This window comes from Chrysemys picta, chromosome 2 (genome assembly GCF_011386835.1).
Source record: "Chrysemys picta bellii isolate R12L10 chromosome 2, ASM1138683v2, whole genome shotgun sequence".
Taxonomy (NCBI): Eukaryota; Metazoa; Chordata; order Testudines; family Emydidae; genus Chrysemys; species Chrysemys picta.
In genome coordinates, this window is record NC_088792.1 from 243,175,949 (window position 1) to 243,194,022 (window position 18,074).

The following is an 18,074-nucleotide window of genomic DNA, read 5'->3' on the forward strand; positions in this document are numbered from 1 at the left end:
CATTTTTATTTATAGCTGAGTCACATGGGCAAGCAGTTGGAAGGATACGTAAAGATGACCCAAGGTGGCACAAATCCTGCTTTCCCATTAGCAGACCATAAAGTGGGTAACTCCTCCAATTCAGATTGATATATTTAAGACCTAGTAACCAAATTTAAAGATAAGAAGTTACTTTACTATATTCTTCAAAGGATGCATTTTCCCACAACTTAATTTTGTGTTTCTGTTTAGCAGTAAGCTCATCAGAATACTTCTGTAAAGATTAGACATATTCTGTTAAGAAAGGATTGTGAGAACATTTCCATTATGAGCCTTATGAGGTTTAACACTACTGTACAAACAACTGATTCAGTATTTCTTCTATTTTCTTGTAATGGTTCCATAAGACAAGATGGTAGTATAGTACACAGTAACCTTAAAGCCCTTTTACGTATGACTGGTATTTGCATGCTGATTAGGGCCTCCATTGACGTTATTAATAATAATATTTTGAAGCACCTAGCATCCCTAGTACAAAGCCTTAAAGGAAGCAGTTGACTATATTAAAGATGGTTTTAATTGCTCTTTCGTTTCCTCTCTGACTAGTTGCAAATTGCAATACTTTGAAGTTGTTAAGATGCATGGAACTTCATTTTACTTTGATATAAATCAAAGCAAGATAACTGACAAAATGCCTTGAATCTAAGAGGGTGTGAATGATGTTGAAAACTATAGATGTTGAATGACTAACTATAAATTTAGTACAAAGAGCTAAGGACACAAGGAAAACTTTAAATTCTCCTTACTTTTTTTAGTTTTTGCCTAAACTACAATATTACTTTAACATAGCTTAATAATTATATACTTTAGTGTTATGTAAATTTTGTGTTGAAATAGTATGTTGCCAAAGAACCATATTCTCGAAATAAAGAATCAGTAGCTCAATCAAAAATTCATTTGCCATAAATGGTGCCTGATTTAATGTTTTTAAATGTAAGGTTGATGCTAGTTATTTAGAAATTTTAGGATTGACTAACTTTTTAGACATACTAGTGCTTTAGAGTTTGTTCATGTGCTAAAGGTCCTTTCAAGTAAGATAAATGGCTTTGAAATCCAAATGGCAATGAAGAGAAAAATATCAAAAGTAATACTTGATAACATACTTTACTCTTCATTTAGTTATTTGTTATTACTTATAAGGGGTAACATACAAAACTAATACTGTATACTTAGTTTTGAATTTTAACTTTCCTTGGGGATCAGGATAATGTATTTTCATGTAGATCCTTCAGCTCTTACTTTACCTTACATGTTTTCCAGTACTGTTGTTAGCAGAACTATTGTTCAAGGGATGCTGGAGAGGACAGTCTAAGCAATTCATATGTAGATTCTTTGGTGGAGACTATCTTTATAGAAAAAGACATGATCTTGTTTATAAGAATTGACAGAACACATAACTTGTGTATTTTAAAAAGTATCTTAATTAGACTTATCTATAATTATTCTTTAATATAAATTTGTGTCTGGTTTGTTCTTTATAACTAGGCTTCAATGTTGTCAGCAGAAAATGATCCACTTGGGCCTTTACCACCAGGCTGGGGTAAGATGATAAGCTATTAATTTAGTAATGTGACTGTAACCGAAATTTGTTGTTTAATAATTTTTATTTTTTTCAGAAAGGAGAGTGGATTCAAATGATAGGGTGTACTTTGTGAATCACAACACCAAGACAACACAGTGGGAAGACCCCCGAACTCAAGGGTTGGTGTTATATAATGTCTATATTGATGTGTGCAGATCAAATGATCATACTTAAACATTGTTGTAAGTTTCTTCATGTGAAAAAAGTGTACGGTTTTCAATTCGTTTTACAGTTTACAAAATGAGGACCCACTTCCTGAGGGCTGGGAAATCAGATACACTAGAGAAGGTGTCAGATATTTTGTTGATCATAACACAAGGACAACAACCTTCAATGATCCTCGAACTGGAAAATCCTCTGTGTAAGTGAGCCGCTAATAGAGTTTTTTTTTTTTTTTTTTAAAGATTATTCATTGTTTAATAGTGAATAGTATTCCACATATTAATGAACAGTTAATATTTTATATGGGCTCTCAGCATTAAGTGCAGTACAAGACACTGCCTTGTAATTATTTTCTATTTTGGAGATTTAACTACCAACATTACCTTTCTCATTGAAATATTCTGTGATATAACTTTGTTCTAGGGCTGTCAATTAATCACAGTTAACTCAAGCAATTAACACAAAACAAACTAGATAAAAAATTAGTCATAATTGTTTTAATCACACTGTTAAATTTAAATTGATATTTTATTAATGAATATTTTTGGATGTTTGTCTACATTTTCAAATCAAAAATGTTGATTTCAATTACAACACAGAATACAAAGTGTACAGTGCTCATTTTATATTATTTTTATTATAAATATTTTCACTGTAAATATATAAACAAAATCGTATTTTTCAATTCACCTCGTACAAGTACTGTAGTGCAGTCTCTTATCGTGCAGGTGAAACTTACGAACGTAGAAATTTTTTTTAAAGTAACTGCACTCAAAAATGAAATAATGTAAAACTTTAAAACCTACAAGTCCACTTAGTCCTATTCTTGTTCAGCCAATTGCTAAGACAAACAAGTTTGTTTACATTTATGAGAGATAATGTTGCTCACTTCTTATTTACGCTGTCACTTGAAAGTGAGAATGGGTGTTTGCATGGCACGGTTGTAGCTGACGTTGCAAGGTATTTATGTGACAGGTATGCTAAACATTCGTAAGCCCTTTCATGCTTCGACCACCATTCCAGAGGACATGCTTGCATGCTGATGACGCTGATTACAAAAATAATGCATTAATTAAATTTGTGACTGAACTCCTTGGGGAGAGAATTGTAAGTCTCCTTCTCTTTTTTACCCCCATTCTGCCATATATTTCATGTTATAGCAGTCTTGGATGGTGACCCAGCATATGTTGTTCGATTTAAGAACACTTTCACTTAATATTTGACAAAATGCAAAGAAGGTACCAATAGGAGATTTCTAAAGATAGCTACAGCACTCAAACCAATGTTTAAGACTCTGAAGTTTCTTTCAAAATCTGAGAGGGAGGAGATGTGGACCATGCTGTCTGAAGTCTATATTTGTGAATTGCACTTTCATGATAAAGTGATTGCACTATAGTACTTGTATGAGGTGAATTGAAAAATACTCTATATTTTGTTTATTTTTTTATAGTGCAAGTATTTGTAATAAAAATAATATAAAGTAAGCACTTTATACTTTGTATTCTGTGTTGTAACTGAAATCAACATTTTTGATTTGAAAATGTAGACAAACATCCAAAAAGATTTAAATAAATGGTATCTATTGTTTAACAGTGTGATTAACACTGCAATTAATCACGCCTATTTTTTTAATCTCACAATTAATTGTGATAATTTTTTTTAATTGTTTGACAGCCCTACTTTGTTCATTTGATGTAATTATTGTCAAGTGCTCATATACCATGTTTATAAATGCAGTAGAAATAGATTGAGAAGGGCAGTAAAATTTGAATATTAGCTATATCATAATTATTAATACAATAGTTGAAGAAAATAAAGAATATTCAAATACTGGTAATAAAGTACTCTCTTAGCTGAAATATTGCTATATCAAATATATTGGTAGCTAAACAAAGTAATTCTTGATACCCAGTGTTTCAAAACAATGTACTGATCAATGAATACTTTTTTTTATAGTTCAGTGAATATAGATGCCCACATGTTGATAGTGCTCTGAACAGCATGTTACATATAGAGTTAAGACTGACTTCTGGATGACATTGTAGGTGGTCTTTTTCGTTAATTTAAGGAGTTAACAGGTTACAAAAGTTAGGTTACATTTAAAATTTGTCTGTGTGATTTTGAACCAACACCAGAAAATAAAACTGGAGCATATTTTAGTCTTTTTATGGTGGCCATTTCTTGTGAGCTTGAATTAGTGTTTTATTGAAATGCACAAACTGTTAGTCTAGTGGTGAAACTACTGAGAGCTGATTATACTGTTCACTATATGTTGTATTGATTTAAAACACTTCAAATATATTGTTTTACAGAAATAAAGGCCCACAAATTGCTTATGAACGTAGCTTTAGGTGGAAACTTGCTCATTTCCGTTACTTGTGTCAGGTACTGTAGTAGTAATTAAATCTATCTTTGAGAATTTGAATTTGTGTTTGTGCTGGGGTTTCACTGACTTAGGCGCCCCCTTGTGGCTGGGTGTGGACTTAGCATGCTCCTTTTTCCTAGCACCCTTTGTTGACAGTTGCTTCAACCCTCACATAACTTGGCCCTCTGGCCAGGTCATGCATTTATGTCCACCTCTTTTGGGGTATATAAAGTTTCCAGCAACGGGTGGCTCTGGTGGTTAGATGAGGGGGTCTAGGCCTCTCCTGAATAGAGATCTCGGAGTCTTGATCCTTCTATCTTCAGGACACTCTCTCAACTAGATTTCCCATCTCAGGAGTAGGCTTTCTGCCTTCTGTACCCTCTAGCAGCTGGTGGGGGAAACAGAGGACCACTCTTTCCACCAGGTTCTGATCCAGGGCCCAGTAATAGGCAGCTATGTCCTGCACACTAAAGTACTGTTTGTTACCTCCCTGGATCATTTCCTACATGTCCCCTCTTTCCCAAAGGATAAAATAAAGACATTAAATAATTGAAATCAAAGGTAATATGTCAGACCATCTGAGTGTCTTGAATCTCTTCTCTGTGGGTTTGGCAAAGTGACTACAGCTTGGCCTCAGGCAGCAGGAGCTCCTACAGTGCTCCTTCCCAGGAGCTCTGAGTGTAGGTCAGATCACTTCTATTGCTTGCATGCCTAATGAGCTGGCCTTGCCTTCTTTTGAGTGCCTCCTCCAAGACATGCATGCTTTGTGAGTGTGGCAGGGGTTGGGGCCACCTGGGATCAGCGCAGCTGCTTAACTCTGCCTTTACTGATATGGGGTTTGTATACTCCGTAACAGCGTTCATTTAGCGTATGCTGCCACTTATGTGGTGTTGTTTTATGCTTACAGTCAAATGCATTGCCGAGCCATGTAAAGATTAATGTATCCAGACAGACACTGTTTGAGGATTCCTTCCAACAAGTAAGGCTATGATGTCTGGTGTATTAAATATGTTCATTGAAGTAAGACAGTGTTACAATATGCTGCTCTAGTTTGTGACTGCAATCATTAATAGGGAAAACCTTGATTTTTAAAATCTGTTGTTCTATCATAACTACTACTTCAAAGATTAAACCTGTGTAACTAGGATTTACAATTCTTAACCTATAGCATTCTATACTTCACAGATGAATATGCTGCCTTCTGTTCTAAAAAATAGAACATTCCCAGTCTAAAACTGCTCCCTCTCATCCCACCAAAAATACCATGCAATACCTTCAGAGGCATCAGGAAGAATATTATTAAAGGGAAAAATATCAAATAGTTTGGACCAAAATTATACTTACCCATTAAAGAAGAGTTGCCTAATATATTGAAATAATTTGTTCAATACTTTCCCTGTTATTCAATACAAAATTTGTAAACTAAAATAATTTAACAAAGCTATTAAATGAATATTCGTACCTCTGTTTAAGGTAAAATGTCCTGATCCCCAACTGGGTCTTTAGGTGCTACCATAATACATATAATTAATAATAGTCTGAATTTGAAAAAATCAGTTTGTTTAATGGGTTGAAAGTAAATTAATTTAATGAGCCTTTGTATTTTTTTAACTTTGTGTTTAAAATTGTTTCATAGATCATGGCTTTAAAACCTTATGATTTAAGGAGGCGATTATATGTTATATTCAGAGGTGAAGAAGGATTGGATTATGGTGGTTTGGCAAGGTAAAGAAAATTCCTTATCAATCTTGTTTTAAATACTTGTAGATTTTATTTTTAAATTAGACGATTGCACTCTTATCAAAATAGGGTTGTAAATTGTGGAAAGAGGCCCACTCACTTTGCATATTCTATTGTTGTGACCTAGGTAACCTTTTTAGCCACTTTCAGTAAGTCAACCTGGGACCCAAGGGGTGCTTTTTACTCTCTCACTCTTTCTCTCTGAAAATCCACCCAAATAAAGTTGAGTTATAAGCCTCTAAAAATTGCAGTTTGCACATGTTCTGTAGAGGTTTGTTAGAGGCTGGCAGGAAAATTCTTCAAACATTCTGAGGGGCCAAGCAGGACTACTTCTTTGATTAGTGTCCCTATGGGTGCTTTGTTTTAGGAGCACATGTGCACCTTTGATCGCAGATTTTTGGTAGCAGTGCCTGCACATGTGCCCTGCACATGTGCCCTACACATCCTCATGCCCTGTATCGAAGCTTTATAGGGCTACGTGAGCAAATCGCCCTCAATTCCTTCTCAACCGCCTTTGGCCAGAGATGGAGTCTACTATCAAGTAGATGGAGTCTACTGTGTACCTGTTTTCCCCCTTGTATTAGTGTTTTAGCTTTGTAGTTAGTTCCAAGTAGTAGTAGGTTTAGTACCTTATAATTGAAACATTTGTTCCCCTTTCCTTTTCTAACAGCAACAAAAAAACCCAAAACATGTATACATACACGCACACACACTCTTTTGGTTTTATTTTTCCACTAATAAGGGCTTGAAAAACTTTTTCTTGTCAGGGATGATGGGCTCACCAGGATTTAACAGGTACTTCTCTTGTCGAGAAGCAGTCCTTTTTAGTGACTAGCACTCCCACTGAACTTGTTGCATGGAAGACTCTCACATTCCCAGCAAGTGTAAAATCCATTCTTCTTTTAAGGGATGAGCCCGTAAAAACAAGAATATTGAGTATAGGTTATTAATGATGAAGCAAGCTTTAAAACCCGCTTCAGACCTGGGTATAGCGACACTCCCCTGTATGGGGACCCTTCACGTCTGTCAGTGCCCTGTCGTCCTTGAGATCACGGTCACTGATAGCTTCCAAGGGAAAGACAGTACCAAAACTCCACTTCCCAAAACTCTCTCCTTGACTGGCATACCAACAACCGCACTGCCAATAACGAGAGCTTCCCATTCCAGGGATAAGGAAGAGGATAAGAAGAGCAAAACAGAGTTCTTCTTTGAGTGATTGCACATGTCCTTTCTACTGTAGGTGGGTGTGTGGATCTCGTGCAGAGTTGTTGGAGATTTTTTCCTTGGCAGTACTTTTCAGGGCAGCATAAGCATTCTCTTCTGCCTCGTGCCACTTCATGCAGGCATAAAAGGGGCCGTTCTGCCCCTGACCCCACTCAGTTCCTTCCTAGTTCCAGTGATGGTGGTTGTTGGAGCTGCGATCTTTGTTTCTTCATATCTTCCATTCCTTAATGTAACTTGTACCTGTAGCATTAGTTTTTAGTCTCGTATAGTATATCTGAAGAGTTAGTTATAGGATTAAGTTAAGTGTAGTATAGTACACTTTTAGTGTAGGATTACTGGTGTCCCGGATGGGTACCGGGCTTGTTACCAGACTGATACCCTGTTCTCCTGGCTTCAAGGTCTGTTATTCATGTACCAAGTCTATGCCAGTGAGTGACCCACACCACAGCTTCTTAAGTGTCTGGGAGAGGTGCGTGTTAGTGACAGATGTCACATTTGTAGAGGGTTCAACCCTGCTTGAAAAATGATAGGGCTACCAGACTCAAGTACTTGCTCAAGGCGTCTGTGGTTCTTCTGCCATTGGAATCCTCCTGCTCTGAATGGGTACCAAGCACTTCCGAGTCTGTTAGGAGTGCTCTTCCTGTTCTGACAGCATCCTCAGGCTGAACTGCGTTGCTGGTGCCAAAGAGACTGCATAAGTCTCCTAAAGACTTGGTACCAGGACCCTCTAAAAGGAAGGCACTGAGTGTTCACAAGGACTCGGAGGGTCACTCAAAAAAGTCAAATCCTTTGGAGCAATCTGTGAGCCGGCAGGGACTGCTGATTCTGGATCCCAGGAAGGGTCTGTAGGGACTAATCCCTGAAGAATTGGCACACCTTTCAGTACTGCAGGCTCAAGGAGCCCTTTCCGGTGTCATTGACACCTGTGGCTTTCAAGGCAGCCAGAGAGTTGCTTAACTTGTTGGTACCAGCTTCTCCTGTGATTCAAGAGCCTTGTATGATAGCAGTATTGGAACCAGGTGCTCCTCTGGGCCTGGCTCCAGCCCCAGAGCACCACTTGGTACCAGCCACTTATACTCTTGCAGCATCCTTTTTGTAGGATTGCACCCAGAGGTAAGCCAGCAATGATTTTACAGATGCCCTCTTCACCAGGGCTGGAACTTCTGTCCCTGGTACTGACAGATTCAGCTCCCCTTTGGAGGAAACAGACTCCCCACTGGACTTGAAAGTCAGATCCTTTGTGTCTTGACCTGAGCATGCCCACCAACAAGGGGTTGGCACCACCATGTTGTGCAACGGATACTTGACAAAATTTCCATACTTAGTGACGGACATGAAGGAAGGGGTGGGGGGGTTGTCATTCAGTCATTCGATTTTTTTTGGAAAAATTAGCATGGACCTCAACATTTTTTACCACAGACACTTGTGTCCTTGTATGGACACGTTGTTGACCCCTGCCCACCTGCCCCAGTGGGGTACCTGCCAGCAGTGGTACCATTCACAGTCTCAGCGTCCTAGGAGCCAGGGGCCTACACAGAACTGGGTCCAATCTCCATACCAGTGATCCTTCTCTACCCTGTAGGGTTTTCCTCCACGTTCCCAAACCTCTGGAGCATCTACAGGAAGGTCACCATCTTCCTTCCTCTGGTACCAGGCTCGGTACTGTGCAGGCGGAGTTGCATGCTTAGGATTCCCCTGTAGAGGCATTGGAGGAGGGAACTTCTCAACAATCTTTGGCCTCTTCTTTTTTGTCGTCTGATGAGGCAGTAGTGACTGAATCTACTTCTCCCCTTCATAATGATTTTAGAGCTCATGAAGACTTGTTGAGGAGGGTGGCTGTAGCTCTAGATATCCAGTCAGAAGAGATACAGGAAAGGACACGTAGGCTTGTGGGCATTTTAGCCTCTGCAGGACCTTCTAGGTTAGCTCTCCCTATTAATGAGGCTATGCTGGATCCTGTCAAGATTTTATGGGAGACCTCCTCTTCTCTGCCTCCCACTGCCAAGATAGTGAAGAAGAGATGCAGTCAATCAACGAGGCAGAGAACACCAACCCAGATACACCCCTGGGTTAGATATTTTTGGCCACAAGACCTATTCATCAGCCACTCTGCAATTTCGGATTGCCATGTACGCCTCATTGTTGGTGAAATACGACCACACTAATTATTCCAAATTGACAGACTTTATTGACCACATACCAGAGGACATAAGGAACCAATTTTAAGCCATCATCTCAGAGGGCCATCTCCAAGCTAGAACTGCTTTACAGGTGTCTTTAGATACAGCAGACACAGCAGCATGCGCCACAGCCACAGTTATGCACAGTGCTTTGTGGCTTCACCTGTCCGGCTTCCCTAGGGAGGCGCAATCTGCTATGGGAGGACCTCCCCTTTGATGGCCAGAAGCTGTTTGCAGCAAAGACTGATGAGTCCCTTCAACACACTGAAGGACTCTCGGTGACCCTTCGCTCCCTTGGGATATACACTCCTGCATCAAGAAAAAAACAGGGTAAATACTGTCCCACTCAGTGTACAAGGTCTTCCCCATATGTCCAACAACAGAGGCAGTATGACACACACAAGCAGACGGAGACTTCCAAGGTGTTTACCTCCTCCGGCTGAATCATCGGTGTCTCAACAGCCACCTGCAAAACAAGAATTTTGAGGATTCGATCGAGGGCCCAAGAGACCTCCCCCATTCCTCAGTGCTGACACCATCATTGACCATCCCCTTTTTGGACACCATTTGGTCGCTTTCTATTCAGCATGGAAATCCATCACCACAGACAAATGAGTTTTAGAAATAATCCACACAGGCTATTTGATACCATTCACCTCCATCCATCCTCCGTCTCCATCACATTTCAGGGACTCCTCGTATGAACAACTTCTACAGCAAGAAGTAGCCCACCTTCTACGTCTGGGTGCTAAGGAACTGGTACCATCCTAACACAGATGGAAGGGTTTTTATTCCCACTACTTCTTAACCCAGAAAAAGAATGGAGGATGGAGACCTATTCTAGACCTCAGAAAACTCAACAAATTTGTAAAGGTCCAACAGTTAAGGATGGTCACATTAGCAACAATAATACCAGCACAGGAACAGGGGAACTGATTCTTGGCTCTCTAAGATGCCTATTTTCACTGTACATCCCACTCACAGAAGGTTCCTCAGATTTACTCTGGGGACAGAACCTATCAATACAAAGTTCTACCTTTTGGACTTTGACAGCACCACGGGTGTTTCTAAAATTCTCGATGTACTGGCGGCACACGTCCAGGGATTGATAATTACTTTCTTGGACAATTTCCTACTAAAAGCATCCACCCGGGCAGATGCCCTAGACATTACTCACAGGAAAATCACCCTCTTTTTGCAACTGGGATTACAACTAAACATACAAAAATCAGCAGTGATACCGGTGCAGAAACTGGACTTCATTGAGGCCCATCTTGATGCTCTGGAGGCCAAAGCATCACTACCGCCAAACAGAGTTGTCACTATAGTCAATCTGATCTCCATAGTACTGAACAGTGCACACATATCGGCACGGGCCTGCCTCCAACTATTAGGCCATATGGCAGCAACCACATTCGTGGTACGACTTCACATGCGCTGCATCCAGGGTTTGCTAAGAGCCATCTACATTCCACACAGACACAGCCTGAACAAGCGCCTCACCATGCTGCTCAAAGTTCAAGACATTCTACACTGGTGGACCCAATGTGTGTGTGGGAGTCCCTTTCACACAGATTGAGCCTTCAATGATTCTCACAACAGACACATCCTTGATAGGTTGGGGCGGAGAGAAGGGCTTACCTACAGCACCACACAGTTCAGACCTGATGGTCTCCTAACGAGACACGGTTACACATAAACCTTCTGGAACTGCCTGCAGTTCACAATGTGTGCTTGCACATCCTGCCCTTGATCAGGAACGAGACCATAAGGGTAATGACGGACAACATTACCTGTATGTTTTATATAAACTGGCAGGGAGGGGCAAAATCACACTCCCTATGTGCCGAAACCATGAAACTAAGGAACTGGTATATCTGGCACAATGTCCACAGATCAACCAGGATGTCCGAACACTCCAGCGGATGTGCTGAGCAGAGAATTCTCTCAGGACTACAAGTGGGACCTAAACAACAAAGGCCTACAGAACATATTCAAACACTGGGGTCACCCATCCATAGGCCTCTTCAGGAAATCCCAGAATTACAAATGCCCATAATTCTGCTTGAGAGCAGGGTGGGTTTCCAATCACTGGGCAATGCCTTCTTCCTCAAATGGGATGCATCTCTGCTATAAGCGTTTCCCCTGATCCCCCTACTGTTGAGGGTTAAATACAAAATAAGAACCCCCCCCAAGGCCAAAGTCCTCTTGATAACCCCCACGTGGCCCAGACAAACTTGGTACTCGTACCTGTTGCGGATGACGGTACATACATTACCCACTCTTCCACTTGTGCCAAACCTTTTCTCACAGGATGCTGGACAGGTCTACCACCTGAACCTGGAGAGACTTCACCTGAGAGGATGGCTGCTACATGGTTCCATCATGACGAACTGACCTGAAGGACATAGTGAAGGTGAAGGACATATTACTAAAGAGCAGAAGGACAACCACACATAGAATCATAGAAGATTAGGGTTGGAAGAGACCTCAGGAGGTCATCTAGTCCAACCCCCTGCTCAAAGCAGGACCAATCCCACTAAATCATCCCAGCCAGGGCTTTGTCAAGCAAGGCCTTAAAACCTCTAAGAATGCAGATTCCGCCACCTCCCTCGGTAACCCATTTCAGTGCTTCACCACCCTCTGAGTGAAATAGTTTTTTCCTAATATCTAACCTAGACCTCCACCCACTGCAACTTGAGACCATTGCTCCTTGTTCGGTCATCTGTCACTACTGAGAACAGCCGAGCTCCATCCTGTTTGGAACCCCCTTTCAGGTAGGTAGTTGAAGGCTGCTATCAAATCTCACCCTCACTCTTCTCTTCTGCAGACTAAATAAGCCCAGTTCCCTCAGCCTCTCCTCGTAAGTCTTGTGCCCCAGCCCCCTAATCATTTTTGTTGCCCTCCACTGGACTCTCTCCAATTTGTTCACATCCTTTCTGTGAGGGCCCAAAACTGGATGCAATATTCCAGATGTGGCCTCACCAGTGCTGAATAGAGCGGAATAATCACTTCCCTCCATCAGCTGGCAATGCTCCTACTAATGCAGCCCAATATGCCGTTAGCCTTCTTGGCAACAAGGGCACACTGTTGACTCATATCCAGCTTCTCGTCCACTGTAATCCCCAGGTCCTTTTCTGCAGAACTGCTGCTTAGCCAGTCGGTCTCCAACCTGTAGCAGTGCATGGGATTCTTCCGTCCTAAGTTCAGGACCTCTGCACTTGTCCTTGTTGAACCTCATCAGATTTCTTTTGGCCCAATCCTCCAATTTGTCTAGGTCACTCTGGACCCTATCCCTACCCTCCAGCATATCTACCTCTCCCCCCAGGTTAGTGTCATCCACGATATACATATATATCTGTATAAATGAAAGAGATTCAAACATATGGTGTCAAAATAAACAAGCCAGGGCTGTTACCGCTCCCTTACCTATGATATTAGAATACATATTGGAGCTAAGGAAATCTGGATTATCCCTTAGTTCAATCAGAGTACATCTCGTGGCGCTTACCGCTTTCCACCACAAGGTGGACGGGATGTCTATATTTGCCCACCTGATCACCAAATATTTCCTTAAGGAAATGAATACCCTAAAATATGTGTACCTACCCCACTTTGGGACTTGAACTTGGTACTACGCTGCCTCACTGGGCCACCATTTGAACTCTTCGAAAAATAATCTCTGACACATCTGTCGATGAAGGTGGTGTTCTTAGTAGATATCAGCTTGCCGAATGGGAGAGCGAGAGGCCCTCGTGGCACACCCACCATATATCATATTTTTCAAGGACAAAGTCACCCTAAAACCTTACCCAAAATTTTTACCTAAAGTACCTTCTTCTTTCCACTTAAAGCAACCAGTCCATCTTCCCTCATTCTTCCCTAAACCTCATGGTAATAAACAGGACTCAGTACTACATACTCTATATATCAGATGTGTCTTAGCATTCTACCTTGAAAGAACTAAACCCTTCAAAAAGTCACCGAGGCTTTTTATTTCGACTTTGGATCTATCTAAAAGTTCCACTATTTCCAAACAGAGGCTATCTAAATGGATTTCCAGGTGCATTCACGTTTGCTATCAATGGAAGGATCTGCAACCCCCAGTGGGGATCCAAACCCACTCCACCAGATCGCTATCAACTTTAGTAGCCTTTCTAAAAAAACATACTGATCACGGACATATGTAGAGCAGCCATCTGGGTGTCTGCGCACACATTCACAAAACATTATGCAGTCAACCAGGGCTCAAGATTGGCTGCATTGTTAACTTATTGTGTTATCATCACTTACTCATGCAACTACCGAGGGGCACCACTCGACAGTCACCTGAAGTGGAGCACCCACAGAAACGGTCCTCAAAGAAGGAGAAGGTTACTCACCCTGTGCAGTAACTGAGGTGAGATTCTTTGAGATGAGTGTCACTGTGGGTGCTCCACTACCCACCCTTCTCCCCCCTACTTCAGAGTTCAATGTCCAAACTCTGTTGTAGAGAAGGAACTGAAGAGCAAGGGTCTGGTCATGCGGTGTTAGTTAGGCGCCAACAACAGTGTGAGACAGGGAGAGGGCATGCACAGCCTAGATGAGCACTGCTGCAGAAATTCTCTGATCAAAGGCACAGAGACACACATCACCTGAAGAGGAGCACTCAGAGGGACATCCATCTCGAAGAGCCTCAGTTACTGCACTGGGTGAGTAACCTTCTCTTCAAGACCTCCTGTTCGAAGGCCCCTTGCTGTTTTCTAGTAAAACTGATAAGAGGCTTCGTAGCCTTAAGGATTCACAGACACCACGGTCACTAAGTGACTGAAGCGCTGATCAAAGGGGAGAGACTGGCTGAAGGTGAGAAGCATCTAAGTTTGTAAGGGCATTGAAAGTGTTAATAATAATTAATTAATAATAATAATTAATGGAGATATCCCATCTCCTAGAACTGGAAGGGACCTTGAAAGGTCATTGAGTCCAGCCCCCTGCCTTCACTAGCAGGACCAAGTACTAACTTTGCCCCAGATCCCCAAGTGGCCCCCTCAAGGATTGAACTCACAACCCTGGGTTTAGCAGGCCAATGCTCAAACCACTGAGCTATCCCTCCCCCCATCAGCTTAGAATGCATTTTGCTTTTATTTCATTTGACCAAACCCCTAGACTTTGTTTCTACTGCAGATAAGCGCTCCTTTAAACCTATCTCCCCTCAGACTTTTTAAGTGGATCTCTGAATATATTATTGCCTACTATGGTTTCAACGAGGTTACATATATAATAAGAGTGACTGGATACTCTACTGCTATGTCTGTATCTATATTCAAAGACGTTCCAGTTACTGAAATTTGCAGGGCAGCAACATGGTCCTTGGTGCACACATTTTCTGACTGCTATGCCCTAATTCATGCTGCAAGATCAGATGCAGCAGTAGTCAATGCAGTTCTTTCTTCAGTGATAGACTCTGTTCCAAAACTCCTACCTCTTTAAAGGGTTACTGCTAAGGAGTAACCTAAAGTGGAATACCCACAGGGACGCTACTTGAAGACGGAGCGGTGACTCAACTTGTGCACTAACTGGAGTTCTTTGAGATGCATATCCCTGTGGGTGCTCTGCAACCCACCCTCCTCCCCTGCTTCAGAGCTGCCTCTGTGGGTTTTGCAGTAGAGAAGGAACTGAGGGCAGTTCACCGGTGTAGCCCTATATAGGCTTGGTACAGGGCACAAGGATATGTAGAGTGCATGTGTGGGCAGAAAGGGTACTGCTACTAAAAATCTCCAATCAGAGGCCCGGGGCACATGTCCCTAAAGTGGAACATCCAAAGGGACACACATTTTAAAGAACTCCAGTTACTTCACAAGGTGAGTAACCTCTCCTTTCCCTGCAATTCCTTGTCCTGACAGCTGGGTGCTACTATGATGACAGGACCCTTAAATGAGAACAGAAAGTGTTTTTCTTGTGCTCTCAGTGCTCCACTTGCTGGTATTCAGGCAGTATGGAGGAGAAGGAGGAAGAGGAAGAAGCAGCGCTACTTAAGTGCATAGAGGTTAGGAGCAGAGAAATTAGGGAGACAGGCTGGGAGTTGATAGGAGCAGGGCAGAAAGGAACAGAAGGGGGCAGGATGGTGGCAGTAGCAAAATGCTAGGGGTTGGGAAGGGCAGGCTGGGTAGGGATAGGGGCAAAAAGGTCTGTACCCCAAAACGCCCTTCTAAAGCATGGGATACAACTGAAGTTTTTAAAGTCTCAGTAGCTGTGAAACTCACAGGCAAAGTGTGTGTCTCATTCCTCTTCAGTGGCTGATCCATGTATTCAGCATAGGGTGTGAATGGTGTGCAGTAAATAAGGCATGGGGCCACACATTGAATTATGAGGAAAAATGAAATATTGAATACTTGCTCATTTGATGAACACAGTCTATCCTGTATACTGATTGAGGCACTGGTCCGGTGGGGAAAAATATAATATGTAGTCATATAATTAAAGATTGTATCATAATGCAGACTCAGAAATGAGCTGAATTAAGGCTGCACAGGAACTTTAATTCTGACATTTCCTAACTTTTGAGAACTTGACTTTCTAGTGTTAATTTTTTTATTGCCTTTTTCGTTTGTAGTACATATACAATGCCAAGTATCATGTTCTTTCTAATACAGCTCTGTGAACAATATTTTTGTTAGTTTACCCATGTTTAAACCATTTTGCTTATCCATTTGTAGGAAGCTGTGATAAAAATCTGTATTTGTTATGGATTATCTCTGTTGTTTTGTTTTATTTTGTTTAGAGAATGGTTTTTCTTACTTTCCCATGAAGTTCTAAACCCTATGTACTGTCTATTTGAGTATGCTGGCAAGAGCAACTACTGTCTGCAGATAAATCCAGCATCAACAATTAATCCAGATCATCTTTCATATTTCTGTTTCATTGGGCGCTTTATTGCTATGGTAAGTTGAATTCTAAAAGTGTTATTTTTTGTTGTTTTGGTTAATTTTAAATTTGTTACAGAAACAATAAAATATATGTATCTTCTTACATTTCTTCCCTAAGATTTTTTCAGCTCTAGCTAAATAGGAGACTTAAGTATGTACGGCTGTTGATCCAAGATCATTCATTAACTATAAGTCTCTTACATTCATAAGATTCCTGAGGATGATCATAAAGTTTGTGAGCAGAAAAGAAGTGTCAAAATGTTAGTCTAAGTTTGATGCAGATACTTGATACAGAATGTTGATTTGATTTTTTTTCATATACCTCATTTGGCTGTCTAAATAAGTATCTTATTGAAAATCTGTCCAAAATCTTCATAGGAAGATTCTCCAACCTATGTAGGCTACAGCAAAAGTATACATTAATTTAATTTTTACAAAAGACTAGTCAAAAACTACTGAAATATTGTTTACTGTACACTGTAAATCATCTCGAGCTTGATTCTCACTGAACCTGAACGGAGCTTAGGTGTAATGGAGGATGATAGGGAGCTGATCACACCATCCTTTGATACTCAGTCACCCATACCCTCCTTAAATTAAAAGGGTCATTTTAACATATGCCACTGGCATAAGGTCCCTTATGCACCTAATGTCTGAAAATTTAGCTGTAATGGAGACCCTCTCTGCCATGCTCCTTCCCTTCCTCTATTGACATGCCTTCCTTTCCACATCACCATCATGCCTTCTGCTGGGAAGGACAGGGTGGAGCACATAGGAGGAAGGCTCTATAATACTAGATGCAATGCCTTACAGATCCTTGAACTGAACCAGGAGTCCTGAATCATAAATTTCTCTGCTATTAACAAATACCCGGGAAACCCTCTGACAAACTGTGTGTGTCGGTCCATGTAGTAGTAAGCAGCTGTTTATTCCTTTAGCTCAAGCAGAAGAGGTCTGCTGTTGATCTACAGGTCTGAACCCAACTGATGAACTGACATGTGGTTAAATGATTCCACATGATAGAATTTCTGTTGTGTTTTTTTTAGTTTAGAGTGTTTTTTTTTTTTAATTTCCATCCAAAAACACTAGTAAAGTGTTATGGTTGCAAAGTCAAGCACTCAAAAAAAAATTAGAAAATGTCAAAATTAAGATTGGCTGTGCAACCTTAGTTTTCATGGTTTCATAGATTCCAAGGTGAGATGGGACCATTGTGATCATGTGGTCTGACCTTCTGTGTAGCACAGCCATAGAATTTCACCAAAATAATATTTAAAGCATATCTTTTAAAAAAAAAATCAAATCTTGATTTAAAAATTGCCAGGGTTGGAGAATCCATCACGACTTCTGATAAATTGTGCCAGTGGTTAATTACCCTCACTATTAAAAATGTATGCCATATTTCCAGTCTGAATTTGTCTAGCTTCAACTTCCAGCCATTGAATTGTGTTATACCTTCCTCTGCTAGATTGATGAGCCCATAATTAAATATTTATTCCCCATGTAGGTACTCACAGGCTGTAATCAAGTCAACACTTATTTAGCTTAACAACTAGAAGATTAATTGAGCTCCTTGTCTTTATCACTATAGTGGAGGCTTTCTAATCCTTTAATCACTCTCATGGATCTTCTCTGAACCCTCTTCAATTTATCAAGTTTCAGAGTAGCAGCCGTGTTAGTCTGTATCCGCAAAAAGAACAGGAGTACTTGTGGCATCTTAGAGACTAACAAATTTATTAGAGCATAAGCTTTCATGGGCTACAGCCCACTTCTTCAGATGCATATAGAATGGAACATATATTGAGGAGATGTGTATATACACACATACAGAGAGCATGAACAGGTGGGAGTAGTCTATCTCCTCAATATATGTTCCATTC

The 18,074-nt window shown here is 40.9% G+C and overlaps 1 protein-coding gene across 6 annotated transcripts in view; it reads left to right on the plus strand.

Moving 5' to 3' along the window:
- WWP1 (WW domain containing E3 ubiquitin protein ligase 1) overlaps positions 1–18,074 on the plus strand; it is a 137,395-nt gene that overhangs the window by 79,221 nt on the left and 40,100 nt on the right. For 5 of the 6 annotated variants that reach the window (XM_042844527.2, XM_005299382.4, XM_042844520.2 and 2 more), the window contains 7 exons: positions 1,525–1,579; positions 1,656–1,740; positions 1,854–1,982; positions 4,096–4,168; positions 5,056–5,127; positions 5,785–5,873; positions 16,053–16,212. In XM_042844527.2, coding sequence (XP_042700461.1) covers positions 1,525–1,579; positions 1,656–1,740; positions 1,854–1,982; positions 4,096–4,168; positions 5,056–5,127; positions 5,785–5,873; positions 16,053–16,212 — 663 coding nt within the window. The remainder of the gene's footprint in view (positions 1–1,524; positions 1,580–1,655; positions 1,741–1,853; positions 1,983–4,095; positions 4,169–5,055; positions 5,128–5,784; positions 5,874–16,052; positions 16,213–18,074) is intronic. The other variant, XM_065585854.1, reaches the window with a different exon arrangement.